General features: G+C 39.6%; 1 protein-coding gene across 4 annotated transcripts in view; it reads left to right on the forward strand.

Moving 5' to 3' along the window:
- Window positions 1-9,726, forward strand: part of CAPSL (calcyphosine like) — a 46,179-nt gene extending 36,453 nt beyond the window's left edge. For 3 of the 4 annotated variants that reach the window (XM_007961369.3, XM_007961365.3, XM_073014799.1), the window contains exon 5: window positions 28-360. In XM_007961369.3, coding sequence (XP_007959560.1) covers window positions 28-129 — 102 coding nt within the window. In that variant the 3' untranslated portion in view covers window positions 130-360. Of the gene's footprint in view, window positions 1-27; window positions 361-9,165 lie in introns of those variants that run through there. The other variant, XM_007961368.3, reaches the window with a different exon arrangement.
- The last annotated feature ends 3,715 nt before the right edge of the window (window positions 9,727-13,441 follow it).

Consider the following 13,441-nt stretch of genomic DNA (forward strand, 5'->3'; position numbering starts at 1 on the left):
TTTTTGTTTCTAACTTTTCCACTGCAGGTGACCCCCGAAGAGTTCATGAACTACTATGCAGGCGTGAGCGCATCCATTGACACTGATGTGTACTTCATCGTCATGATGAGAACCGCCTGGAAGCTTTAAGCATGTGACCTGGGGACCAGGCCTTGGGACAGCCATGTGGCTCTGAATGACTAAACCTCAGTTCAAAAACCAGAATCATATTTGATTTCACACTCATCCTAATGTTTTTTTCTGTGTCAAAATACTGCATTTTCTAAAAGACATCGAGTAGCCAACTGTGAGCTTGCCTTCCCTGAGACTGTTTCCTTTGCTCTAAAATAGGACTTAAATAAAATGAGCTCTGTAAATCTCCTAGTGCTGTGCTGATACATGCAGGTGCCTAATCAACTTTAGGTTTTATCCCTTGGCTATTAATGAAAGCTTGAGTATTTTAATTAAAACCCTCACCCATGCACCCATAGTTTTTCTTTACCTCTTTTGAGATGATCCGTTTCTAGGTGAGATGACAATTTATCTCTTTTTATGACTGATTGAAAGTCTTTAAGTGTTTCAGTGTCATTTGGGGACCAGAAGACGACCACGTGTTAGCCTCAATTTCTACAAGAAAATCTTGAGTTTCACTGCCTAGGGTTTAGGGTTTAGGGAAGCCACAAATAGATTGACAAATAGATTTAAAATGATTTATTTAAATAGTCATTTTAAAGACTAGTGTGAGAGAGGAGGCCATTTCTTTGAGCAGTAGATCCATGACTGTTCACAGTACTCCTGTGGCTAAAGTTTTGAAACTGGACTGGGCGCCCAGATTTTATGTGGGACATCTTGCCCTGTGTGTGGGCAGGCTATCCCAGAAAGCCTTCACCTGGTGGAATGTTTACCTCTTCTCTCTCTGCTTTCTGCCAATTATATTGAAATTCCCACCAGCGAGGGCTGGGTGCAGTGGCTCATGCCTGCAATCCCAACACTTCGGGAGGCTGAGGCGAGTAGATCACCTGAAGTCAGGAATTTGAGGCCAGCCTGTGCAACATGGTGAAAACACTGTCTCTACTAAAAATAAAAAAAATTAGCTGGGCTTGGTGGCACATGCCTGTAACCCCAGCTACTCCAGAGGCTGAGACATGAGAATTGCTTGAACCCGGGAGGCAGGAGCTGCCGTGAGCTGAGATCATGCCAATGCACTCCAACCTAGAGCGAGACTCTGTCTCAAAAAAAAAAAAAAAAAATATTCCCACTAGCAAAAGGAGATTGGGTGTGACACAGACTAGGATCACAATAATATTCCAAAGCAGGTTTTCCATCTTGACGCTTCACGGCTTAATGCCTCCTCCTCCCAGCACTAAGGTTTGGCTTCATATCGTGAATGTGTAGGACTCTGCCCATGAAAGGCTACTAGAAGCAAAGACAGCCCAGAGGCTAGAAATAGATAAGGAAACTACAGCTCTCCTTCTGTGTATTCTGTATCTGGGGCCAGAGATAAAAGCACACTGACCAGTCTCTGGTTATGGTGCTAGAGACAATGTCCACCCACCTTGCTGCTAGGTGAAATATCTCCTTTTGCCTCTGTCCTTAGCTGTACTCATCCCCCAGTTTGGAGACATAGACTGGGTTAATAGTCCTCTTTAAGATCTTATATATTTAATTGGCTCTGGATTCAGGGTTTGAACACACTTGCCATATTTTGTATCAATTCACTGTTTAGGTTTTATTTCATAGGCTTGGAAGTTGAGATTCAGATATGTATTGATTTAAAACATGTGAAAACCAGTGCTGCTACATAAGCATTATAGCAGTTATTAAATAACTTGCTGAGATGCTCAACTTTTTCTTGAGGATGTGTGCATCCCTGTATTACCAGAAACTAGTTTTTTTTTTTTCTTGATTGCACAAGTCTGATTTTGTATTGGATTTATTATCTCTGCTCATAGAGAGATTGGTTGGGCCAAAGATATCAAGTGTTATGAAGAAATGTGTAGAATTATGGAGAAAAGCAGAAGAAATGGTGAAGAAATGTATAGAAAAAAAATCCATGTATTTTTGCAGCCTGCACCTTGCAGATTGTGGCTAAGGAGAGGTCCCCTGTTTCCTGGGGATGGTGGGTTTCAAGCCTTTTGCTCTAGAAAGATTCTTGTCTTTGATTCTGGGTATGACTCATGCCTCGGCTTAACTGGGGCTATAGAGTGAGCATGTGATTCTGAGCAAGGACTAGGTTGCAGCTATCAGCTTAGCCTTCTCCGGTGATACTTTGCTTCCTGTCTAATGGGGGCACAGGGCACAGCTATCCAATATCAGATAACCCCTACCTCATAGTGTATTTGGTCACATTTCGTTGCTTCTCTTCTAGCGCTTTGGGTTCTGGGCCCATGAGCAAGGTTCCACCAAGGCCCTTTCACCCTCTGGAAACAAAGTCTGCTAATAACCTAATGGTCAAGGGTCACTGCACTCCAATTCTCATTCTCTTCTGTGGCTTCTGGCACAGTCAGGAATTGTGCATTATTTAGCTCTACTCCTAGTAGAAGTGGGAGGAACAGAGAAGAGACATTTAAAGAAATCATTTGCTAACACTCTTCTGGATGTATTTTTGGTTATTTAACTTACAGATTTTAAAGCTTACTCTGTTTACAATTTTAAAAATAAGCCCTTAGTTCAGAAGATAAAACACAATAAAAAATCGTCAAAACATTCCCCAGGAAAACCTCACCTGTTGGATCTGGTCCTCAGATGGAAAATTAAACAAGCCAAAGAAAAGAGAATGAAATTAGCAACTTTTTATGAGACAAGAATGATGTATGCAAACATTCTGAGAATGAGAGTTTGTCAGAACAAGCCACCCATAACAATACTGAATTTGGATTTCTAACTCTAACAAAGGCAAACCCATGCAACAATGGCCAGAGACTGACTCTCTGCTGCTGTGCACATCGTACCTGGATTCCATTCACAGTGCAAATGAGAAACCCAGAATGTACAAGCTGTGCAAGCTAAAGTGTAGACTGAGGCAGAATTCTTTCTGCTGGTCTGTGGGACTGGTTTTCACAGTGATATAAACTGTGATAGGATCTTCTGAGGCACAGATGGCACTTTGGAGGACCATGTACTTGTTCTGTATGGTTTGGCAGCAGGCATGGAGTCACATTTCATACCCTAATCATGCTTTTCAAAGGCAGAGCTGCGTGTTCTCCAAGTAGGCTGCAGATTGACTTGGCATACATCATGGCTTGCAGGGGGAAATACATCCCATCAATAAATATTTTTTGAGATACATGCTTTTTTCTAGGCTGTGGGGACAGAGCAGTGAACTAGAATAATTGCAAGCAAAACCACTGGCTTTCAAACCAAACTAACAACCCACAGTTGTTAAGAGATCAAAGAGGGTAGAGAGGGAAGAGAAGAACAGGCCACCAAATTCCCCTCCCAGAATCTCATTCAGCCTCTGAAGCCAGTACAGTTGGAGCCCTTTCTATGGCACTGTGTTGGGGAGTGATGTAATCAATTTCATGAACATAGACAACCTATCAAGACAATGCAAGGAAAATCCCTCTCTATATTTGGAGGCAGATAATTGTCTTGGCTCTTTAATTCTCTTGGCCAAAGTAGATTGTCTCACTGAGCCATGAGAGTACAAGTAGGTAATAATTCCACTCTCACTAAACTACCTGCAGATGCAGTCTATGTTGAAGTTTAATCAAATGGAGAGAGAGAATTTATCAGATGTATTCATAGATGGTGTGTGGGGGCCCTTCTACCTCTGCTTCCTGCAATTCTATTAACCTTCTCTGAGTAGTATACCTTTTTTGGATTTACGCATATCTATTTTGTTATTGTTTTTATTTATTATTTTTTTGATATGGAGTCTCGCTCTGTCGCCCAGGCTGGAGTGCAGTGGTGCCATCTGGGCTCACTGCAACTTCCATCTCCCAGGTTCAAATGATTCTCCTGTCTCAGCCTCCAAGTAACTGGGATTGCAGGCACCTGCCACTACACCCAGATAATTTTTTTGTATTTTTAGGAGACAGGATTTCACCATGTTGGCCAGGCCAGTCTCAAATCCCTGACCTCAGGTGATCTGCCCACCTCAGCCTCCCAAAGTGTTGGATTACAGGTGCGAGTCACCACTCCCGACCATGCGTATCTATTTTGAATACAGAAATGAAGAACCTCATATTTTCCAATTTTCCAAATTGATCAACAAACTTGCTTTCCTGGATATTATTGATCTTTTAAATTAAGATCCTGTTGAATGAAGCAGCAAAGTTTTAAATCCTAGAAATGCTTATGACTCAAAGAAAAAACAAAGGCATCAGGGGTCTGACAGATCGCCATATAATGTTGTTGAGTTTCGTGTAACTGATCCTTTTGAAAGCCAATATTTCTCAGCATGATTTTACTCCTCCAAGTCACTTACATGAAAACTATGTAACTTTGATAGAGGTAACTGGTTCTTTTATTCTGAAAAAATTAAACCCACCTAGTTAACCCCTAAAATTATATATTCTAAAACAGATGATGGGTGAGATCTGTTGAAAGAAACATAAACAAATGATTGATGGGGTTCTGAGAACATTGCTGTGTGAGAATTCTTTTTGCCATTTCAGCTGGTGTGGTGAGAGGTTGTGGTGAAACAGCTCTTCCTCTCTGAGAATAGCATGACCTTCTTGTTTAATTCTCACACCTGCCTCGCCAAAGCCATATCTTTTCCCCTGAGCAAAGTATAATGGAAGAACCTCTTCAGGAGTGAAACTCACTGAAAATACGAGCAGTCGACCAGTAAACAAGGCTTTAATACGGACCTTGCAATGACCAGAAAGGTAGAGTTCATCAGGGGAAAAAAAAGTCTCAACACGTAATGGCCTTTTAAAAAAATTTTGTATTAGATTCTTCTTTTGATTCTTCCTAATGGAATTTATTTATTGTTTCTCTGGGGTATTTCAAAAATCCTAGCAGCCACTGAACATTGTTGATGCCATGTGAGTTTCACGAAAGTCCCTGTGAGCACCACGGGCTTCCAGCTCCATCTCCCGACACTAGAAGTGTGACACTCAGCTCAAAAACTCCAAGGATCACATCCAGCTTTACATTATGCCACCATATAACTGTTACTCATTTCCAATTTTGTTCTGCTCCAGACCCTGTAATAAATGTACCAGGGACCTTGTGACTCAGAGCTCAAGCACTTTAAATTTGAAGAAAGAACTGAATATATAGTAGTTTATTATCCTGTACTCAAAGACTTGAGTAACTTTTTCTTTTCTGACCTGAATACTTGGCATTCAGAGCCTGCTGTTGACTTGGGAACATCTTGATCTTAAGCTTGAAAGGTTTGAGTTGCTGAACTCCTGGAAACACTTAGGTGACATGTGGAACTAATGACAATCCGCAACCCTAGAGAGACGTAGAACAGGATGAGGACCTGGAATTGAGAGAAAACGACAAATGCAGGAGGGACTTGCTCCTTCCAGTTACAGTGAGTCTCAGAGTACTTCCTGTTGATGGGATAAAGTGCTACACAATCGGAGATTATTATCAAATGTTAGCCATTACCTTACTAAACGGCTCACTCCTTTTGTTTCCAAGGGAACTGGGAAATAATGTACCATTCCACAAATGTCATACTTAGTTATGCTTAAAATCTCATTTAGCAATATTACTCAAAATCCATTTATTTAAGTTTATTATTGAAGTGGCTAAGTGTGTTTAGCAAATCACTGTGAATTCAGCCTCTACTAATTGAGGTCATTTAGACAGGGTTTGAGTGGAAGTTTACTCCTATTTTATCTGTATCAGAAAAAAGAGAGAGTGGAGGTTGTTAAGCAAGTCAGCAATGCAAAGACTATAGGGGCTGTGCCTACATAGGCCAAGTACCTGTAAAACATATATACATTCATGTATATGTATTTCCATATATTCATATATGTTTTACAAGTACTTGGAGCTATCTATTTGCATATAAATATAATTAGTATGATAGTCATAAAATGTTTTCACATATCTTTTAAAATAGTCCTAGGTTAATTGTTAATTGGCAACAGTTTATTGGACAACTATAGCTCAAGCTGTTTTCCAGATAGTGAAATGTTTCTATTATGTAAATCCTATCTTGATAATATTTTTAAATAGAAATTGAATAGACATTGAAGCTGAAAACAACATTCTCCTTTATAAGGAAAAATTTTCATGATATTTATAGTGTAAATTTTTATATATTTTATTTGACAAGCTATAGGTGTTTCTAGTGGTAAGCTATACATGCATTGAAAGCAAGAACTTGGCTTAATAGCAAGAGCTGAGATATCATTTCTAGGGATGAAAAATCGAGCAGTTCTTGAGTTACAAAGTTAGATATGATTTAATTTATAATACCAGCTTTGTCATTTTTTTACATTATCAGACTGCACTTTGCCATTAACTTGGTTCTAATTTAATATCATCTCTTCAATTTAAGGTTTGAAGCATTAGCAACTATTGTAACAAAAGACTACATCTGGCTGCGTGCAGTGGCTCGTGCATACAATCCCCCCACTTTGGGAGGCCCAGGTGGGTGGATCACTTGAGGTCAGGAGTTCAAGACCAGCCTGATCAGTGAAACCCCATCTCTACTAAAAATACAAAATTAGCTGGACGTGTTGGTGCATCCCTGTAATACCAGCTACTTGGGAGGCTGAGAGGCAGGATTGAACCCAGGAGGCACAGATTGCAGTGAGCCAAGATCGCACCATTGCACTTCAGCCTAGGCAACAAGAGCGAAACTCCATCTCAAAACAGCAACAACAAAAACCCCCAAAACACATCTAGTTCTGTATTTCAGGTTTTTTTTTAAAATTTATTTTTTACTTCTGTTATTTCCATAGGTCTTTAGGGAACAGGTGGCGTTTGGTTGCATGAGTAGATTATTTAGTTGTGATTTGTGAGATTTGGGTGCACTCATCACCCGAGCAGTCTACACTGTACCCAATTTGTACTCTTTTATCCCTCACCTCCCTCCCACCTTTTTCCCTGAGTCCCCAAAGTCCACTGTATCATTGTTATGTCTTTGCATCCTCATAGCTTAGCTCCCACTTATGAGTGAGAACATATGATGTTTGGTTTTCCATTCCTGAGTTACTTCACTTGGAATAATGGTCTCCAATTCCATCCAGGTTGCCGTGAATGCCATTATTTCATTCCCTTTTATGGCTGAATAGTATTCTGTGGTGTGTGTGTGTGTGTGTGTGTGTGTGTGTGTGTGTGTATGTGTCCTTTATCCACTCATTAATCGATAGGCATTTGGGCTGGTTCCATATTTTTGCAGTTGTGAATTGTGCTGCTATAAACATGTGTGTGCATGTGTCATTTTTGTATAATGACTTCTTTCCTCTGGGTAGATACCCAGTAGTGGGATTGCTGGATCAAATGGTAATTCTACTTTCAGTTCTTTAAGGAATCTCCATAGTGTTTTCCATAGTGGTTGTACTAGTTTACATTCCCACTAGCAGTGTAAAAGTGTGCCCCTTTCACTGCATCCCCACCAAAAAATCTATATTTTTTTCATTTTTTGATTATGGCCATTCTTTTAGGAGTAAGGTGGTATGTCATTGTGGTTTTGATTTGTATTTCAGTTTTAAAGTGTTTCCAACAAAATATTTCTTCTTATTAGCAAACACGTAACATATCATGCTTCTTTGAAAGTATTATACTTCCTTGATAGTGCTTTTGGATCATTTAAAAACGTTATTTGTGTGATATTTCAGTTACAGGTGATGACATTTCTTCTTTGAAAATCATTCAGCCCTGTTCACATTCGCTCATGAGTTCACACTCGCTCATGTTCTTTAAAGAGCAAAACATAATTACTCATAAAACTATTATTTTGACAGCCAAGAATGAAAGTTTGAACACTTGATGTTAATATTACTTTCTTGCAGGGATGAACTACTTCCATCTAGCAGACCGAGCAAGTTTCCAGAATGCCCAGTCTTTGAGTGGTGCTTCTAGGACTGTGGGAATAGTATGACTGTATATGCTGGTATTAAGGAATTGGGGAGGTTAAGAGGGAGGAGAGAGAGATGGAATTTAGAGGCTGATTCCTACTCTTTGTGTCTTTGCTCTTACCTTCATTGCCCAGCATAGGAAGCACAAGTCCAACCATAAAGTGTTAATATGCATCCTGGCCAAATTGAGAAGTGGGTAGAGTTAACCTTCCAGTACCTCCTATAGGGCTAGTACCTCTGTGCTCTGCCACTGAATGTCAGGCATCATGTACTTCTGGGTGCACAAGGATTCTGGGAAGTACCCGTTCTCTAGTTCTATTCCTACCTGTGTGTTTTGTGTAGACTCCCTTTCACTAAAGCACTTTTTATCTGTTCATTTATGCTGTAAATTTCTACACCCTAAAATGCTATTAATAGTCATGAGAGTGGTTATACAATGTCCATTCTAGAGCACTGCTGTCCCACAGAACTTTCTAAAATTGTGGAATTGTTCTATATCTGTGCTCTCCAATATGACAGCCACTAGCCACATATGGCTAGCGCAACTGAGAAACTGAATTTTTCATTATATTTTATGAATACATTCGTATTCATTTTATGAATGTACTCATAAATATAAAATATGACTATATTCATAAAATATAAATATGTTCATAATATAGATTATAAAATATACTAATATTTAAATTTAATAATTATTAATTTGATAATCATTAAATAAATAATTTAATTAATATATTAATTAGTATGTTAATATTAATATAAAATATATTTTATAATCTATATTATGAATATATTCATAAAACATATATTATAAAATATATATTTGTAAATATGTATATTTTAATCAGTGTAAATTTAAATAGCCACATGCGGCTAGTGGCTACCATATTGGATAGTACAGTAGAGATCTAGAAATCTTATCTTAATGTACAAAGTGATGGCCATGAGGGAACTGTATGTGGCCAGTGAGCAGGTGAATCTTTGGCTACCCTTGCACATGTCCCAGCTCAGTGAGCCATCTCAGCAGGGACAGGCAAGCCAGGCTCTCCTTGCCTGACTCGAATCTGCTTGATTGACAGTGGCAAATGACACCCAATAGAAGATATCTTGGAGAATGTAAAATGCTCTGCTATGACTCACATATTTTGACACCATTTCCTTCTTTCTTTTCTTGCCTTTTTCTTTTCTTCAGGTTTCGAAAGAAGACTTTTTGAATTATTATGCAGGTGTCAGTGCTTCTGTTGACACCGATGCCTATTTCATTTTGATGATGACAAAATCTTGGAGATTATAACTTTTACCTATTAATTCTTTTGGAAATCAGGGTCTCCCAGAGCGGAATGAGTTTGAAAGAATTCCAAGCTATGGATTTGGATCAGGTGTAAACTAAATTTCCTAAAAGATCTGGAATTTTAAAAGCAATAAATAGATCTTTGATCATCTTAATTATCTGGAATGCGTTCATTTTTATAAATGCCTGAGATTATATTTTTAAGTCATGAAGGAAGGAAGAAGGGAGAAAGGAAGGAGAGAGAAAGGAAGAAAGAAAACCATGAAGTGATATTGAGAAGTGGCTCCTAGGTAAAACAATCTGCTTGTTGTTATAGATGTTCCTCTTATAGGTGTAAATGTAGCTGCTTCCTCACACCTTCACTTTATAGTCTTGGAACTCCATAGCAGAAGGTGATAATACAGGGATTAGAGGAACCTCTAACTGTGTAAAATGTCCTGAACTTATTTATTTTAATCTTGGTGAATACAAATAAAATAACATTTATTTTATTCTGAAATGTATGAGTCTTTTTCGACTTTCAGATTTTAATGCAAATTTCCACATGTGCTTAAACAGGGGACATAAGTGCCTCTGGTAGGAAAAGGAAGGTGAGCTCAGCTGGCCCACTTGGTTGAAGGCTGGGCTTTCATGGAGTGATCTCACTTACTGGGTCAACCTATGAGGAGGAAAGAGAGTGCAAGGGAAAAAGGAAGTGCCTATTGCAAACTTCAGAGGCATTTTGGAGCTTTAGGTTAGATTGGAGAGGAGGACTTTAAGCCTGTTTTGGGGAATTCATCTTTTTGAACCCACTTTTAGGCTCCTTCGCCAGACAGGTGATGTCAGGTTTTTTTGACTGATTTCTCTCCTCCATTAACGACTTCTTAGGTAACAAAAGCAGCTCTAAGTGGATTGCACACACTTATAAACCCTTCACCTTGGAAAAGGGGTAGAAGTGTAGGAAAAGGGTTGGGAGGGGAAACCTGTGCTTCTCAGGCTTTAATGAGCACATAGATCACCTGGGGGTCTTGTTACTTTGCCCATTGTTTTTTAGAAGTCTGGGCGGGGGACTGAACTTTTGCCTCTAAGAAACTTATTTATTTTTATTTTTATTTTTTTTGAGATGTAGTCTCACTCTGTCACCCAGGCTGGAGTGCAGTGATGCCATCTCCACTCACCGCAAGCTCTGCCTCCTGGGTTCACACCATTGTCCTGCCTCAGCCTCCCAAATAGCTGGGACTACAGGTGGCCACCACCATACCTGGCTAATTTGTTTTTGTATATTTAGTAGAAATGGGGTTTCACCGTGTTAGCCAGGATAGTCTCGATCTCCTGACCTTGTGATCCACCTGCCTCTGCCTCTCAAAGTGCTGGGATTACAGACGTGAGTCACCATGCCCGGCCAACCTCTAACAAACTTCTCTATGATGTTGATGCCTCTGGTCTTCAGAAAACACTTTTGAGTAGTGAGGGGTACACTGTATATTTACAGTGTGTTTTTCTTATTATTTGCCCACCTTTGGTTGGCCATAATAGTTTGTGCTTTTTGACTGCTGGGCCATCCCTTTGTCTTTAAAGTCAGGAACTTATGAAAGAAATAGAAAAAACAAGTACCTCCCAGGTATGTGTAGGAGGGAAATGAGAGGTAACATTTGCAGTTGAAGAATTTCTCATAGTCTAGGATGGAGTCCTGCAGTTTTCCAGCATCAGAGATTTGAATCTGTCAGTCATCCAAGAGTAGATCATCTCTTTAAGACCTACGTAGAGCAAGCTCATAGCAATTTATGCAAAAACTAGAATGCCAAGCCACTGATCAACTATAATGAGGATACACTTCTCATGTTTGCTGATAAGATCAAAGAATTTCATATGGATTTGAGGATGTGAGAGAATGACAGCATAGCTCTCAATTCAGGGATGCTTTTAGTAGTTTATTCTTAGATACTACAAAGCAGTACAGAGGATATATTCATGGTATGTTAGAGTAATGCTATGGCTATAACAAATAAATATTTCAATTTATAAAAGTTCAAACACAATATATATTTATTTTTCATTCATAAAACAGTACCTCTTTGCAGTGGTTTTCAGTTCCAGGCTTTCTCCATCTTGTGATTGTGTTGTTTTCCAGGACCTTATAGTCACTGAGTCCATGTGACTGAGGAAGAACAGGGAGTTGAGAATGCTGAAAAGCTTTCTGAAAAGCTTTGACCTGGAAGTGACACACGTCACTTATGCTTGAATTTCATTTGATGGTAGCTAGTCACATGATTACATCTAACTGTGGGGGTCAGGGAAGGGGTGGCTAAGAAATAGTCCTTGCAGGAAAACTTCTTGCCAGCGAAAATGTACTTCATGCAAAGAAAGTACTATTTTGGTCAACATCTAGCTATCTCTGCCACTTGAAGTAGTAGTCTTCACTGCCTATAGTTCATGTTTGGTGATCTCAGTAGCTCATGCAGAGTGAGATATTTGTCACTTTGGAGGAGTGAAAAACTGAAGTCTCTCCATCCTCAGCCATGTTAGCAACCAAGAAAACAACGTATATAACCATATAAAGTAACAACTCTCCAATCAGAAACCCTGTCACCTGGGCCTCAAGACTTTATTGAAGGCCTTGAAATTTATGCTACAACAGAAAGGCAACTCGCCCTTTATTGCCTCTATAATATGGGTCCTAGGAATTTTCTACCTATGTCCACACAAAGGCTTTCGGGGGGGAGTTGAAGCTATGTCTTATTGTACAAGTCAGGACGAAGTTATTTATTCACATGGTAAATGATAACATTTTTGTCCTACAGGCAGACCTCTTCTTGGAAGACAAATTATAGTTATGAAGTTCTTTGGTCATTGGAATCATAACAAGGGGTATGAAGACTAAATATTTAATGAAACTAGACAGACAGTTTAATGCATTCATCTTGCCAGTGAGACCGTAACACTCTTTTCACGAAATTCCTAGAGGGGACTAATAAACATGTCCTCCCTGACCTTTCTTTTTCAACATTTCAAAGCTGAGTAACTACCTGTGGGAGGGACACTTTACTTTAGATTCATCGATTATACATATTAATGAAATCAGTATGTTACCAGTGGAAGGTATCCGAGTCACCTGCGGCGAATCCTTAGGGGTCTGTAGCAACTTCAGTTCTTGCCTCCTTAGAAGGTGGAACTCAACTGAGGGGCGTAAGGCAGAAAAAGAGATGAAGACAAGTTTCAGAGCATGAGTGGAAGTTTATTTAGAAAGTCTTTAGAACAGGAAAGAAAGGAAAGTTCACTTGGAAGAGATCCAAGTGGGTACCTGAAGGTCAACTACTGTGTTTAACCTTGATCCTAGGACTTTGCAGGCTGGCCTCTTTCCCACGATTCTTCCCTTAGGATGAGCTGCCCACAAACACAGTGCCCTTCTTACCTGTGGGAGCTGAGCACGCACAGTGTGTTTAGGAAGTTGTACGCATGCCCATCTGAGGCTTTCTTCCCTTTTCTGGTGGTGTGCCCCTGGAATGTCATACTCCACCATTTTGTCTCTTACTGTGCATGCCCAGGAAGTTGCTTCTCCTTGGTGTCTGCATTCAATTAACATTTTAGAGCAACGGTGTAAACCATCAGGAAATGGCCTTTCCCTGATGCTGGCTCTCAATTTATCACTTTCAAAGAGGCAACGTGATAATTGCCAAACCATCACCTGATGTTTCTACTGGGTGAGGGACAGCCCTCTCCTGCCCTACTCATGCCTGTCAAACTACCTGTAACAACTCAGGATCTGGCCTGTCTTGCCTGCCTAAGGGTGATGTTTGTCTCCTTAGGTGGTTTTATATACCTCTTGCTATGGTTGAAATGTTTGTTTCCCCACAAAACTTAATATGATAAACTCCTAACCTCCAAGGTTATAGTATTAAGAGGTGGGGCCTTTGAGGATGTGATTAGGTGATGAGGGCAGAGCCCTCATTAATAGGATTAGTACCTTTATAAAATATGCCCAAAGGAACTTGTTCCATCATGTTGAGGACACAGCAAGAAAGTGTCAAGAAGGAAACAGGCCTTCGCTAGACACCAAATCTACCAATTCCTTGATCGTGGATTTTCCAGCCTCCAAATTGTGAAAAATAAATTTCTATTGTTTGTAAACCACTCATCTTGTGATATTTTATTATAGCAGCTGAACAGACTAAGACAGTTCTATTCTAATTTATCATAT

This window comes from Chlorocebus sabaeus, chromosome 4, assembly GCF_047675955.1.
Source record: "Chlorocebus sabaeus isolate Y175 chromosome 4, mChlSab1.0.hap1, whole genome shotgun sequence".
NCBI classification, from domain to species: Eukaryota; Metazoa; Chordata; class Mammalia; order Primates; family Cercopithecidae; genus Chlorocebus; species Chlorocebus sabaeus.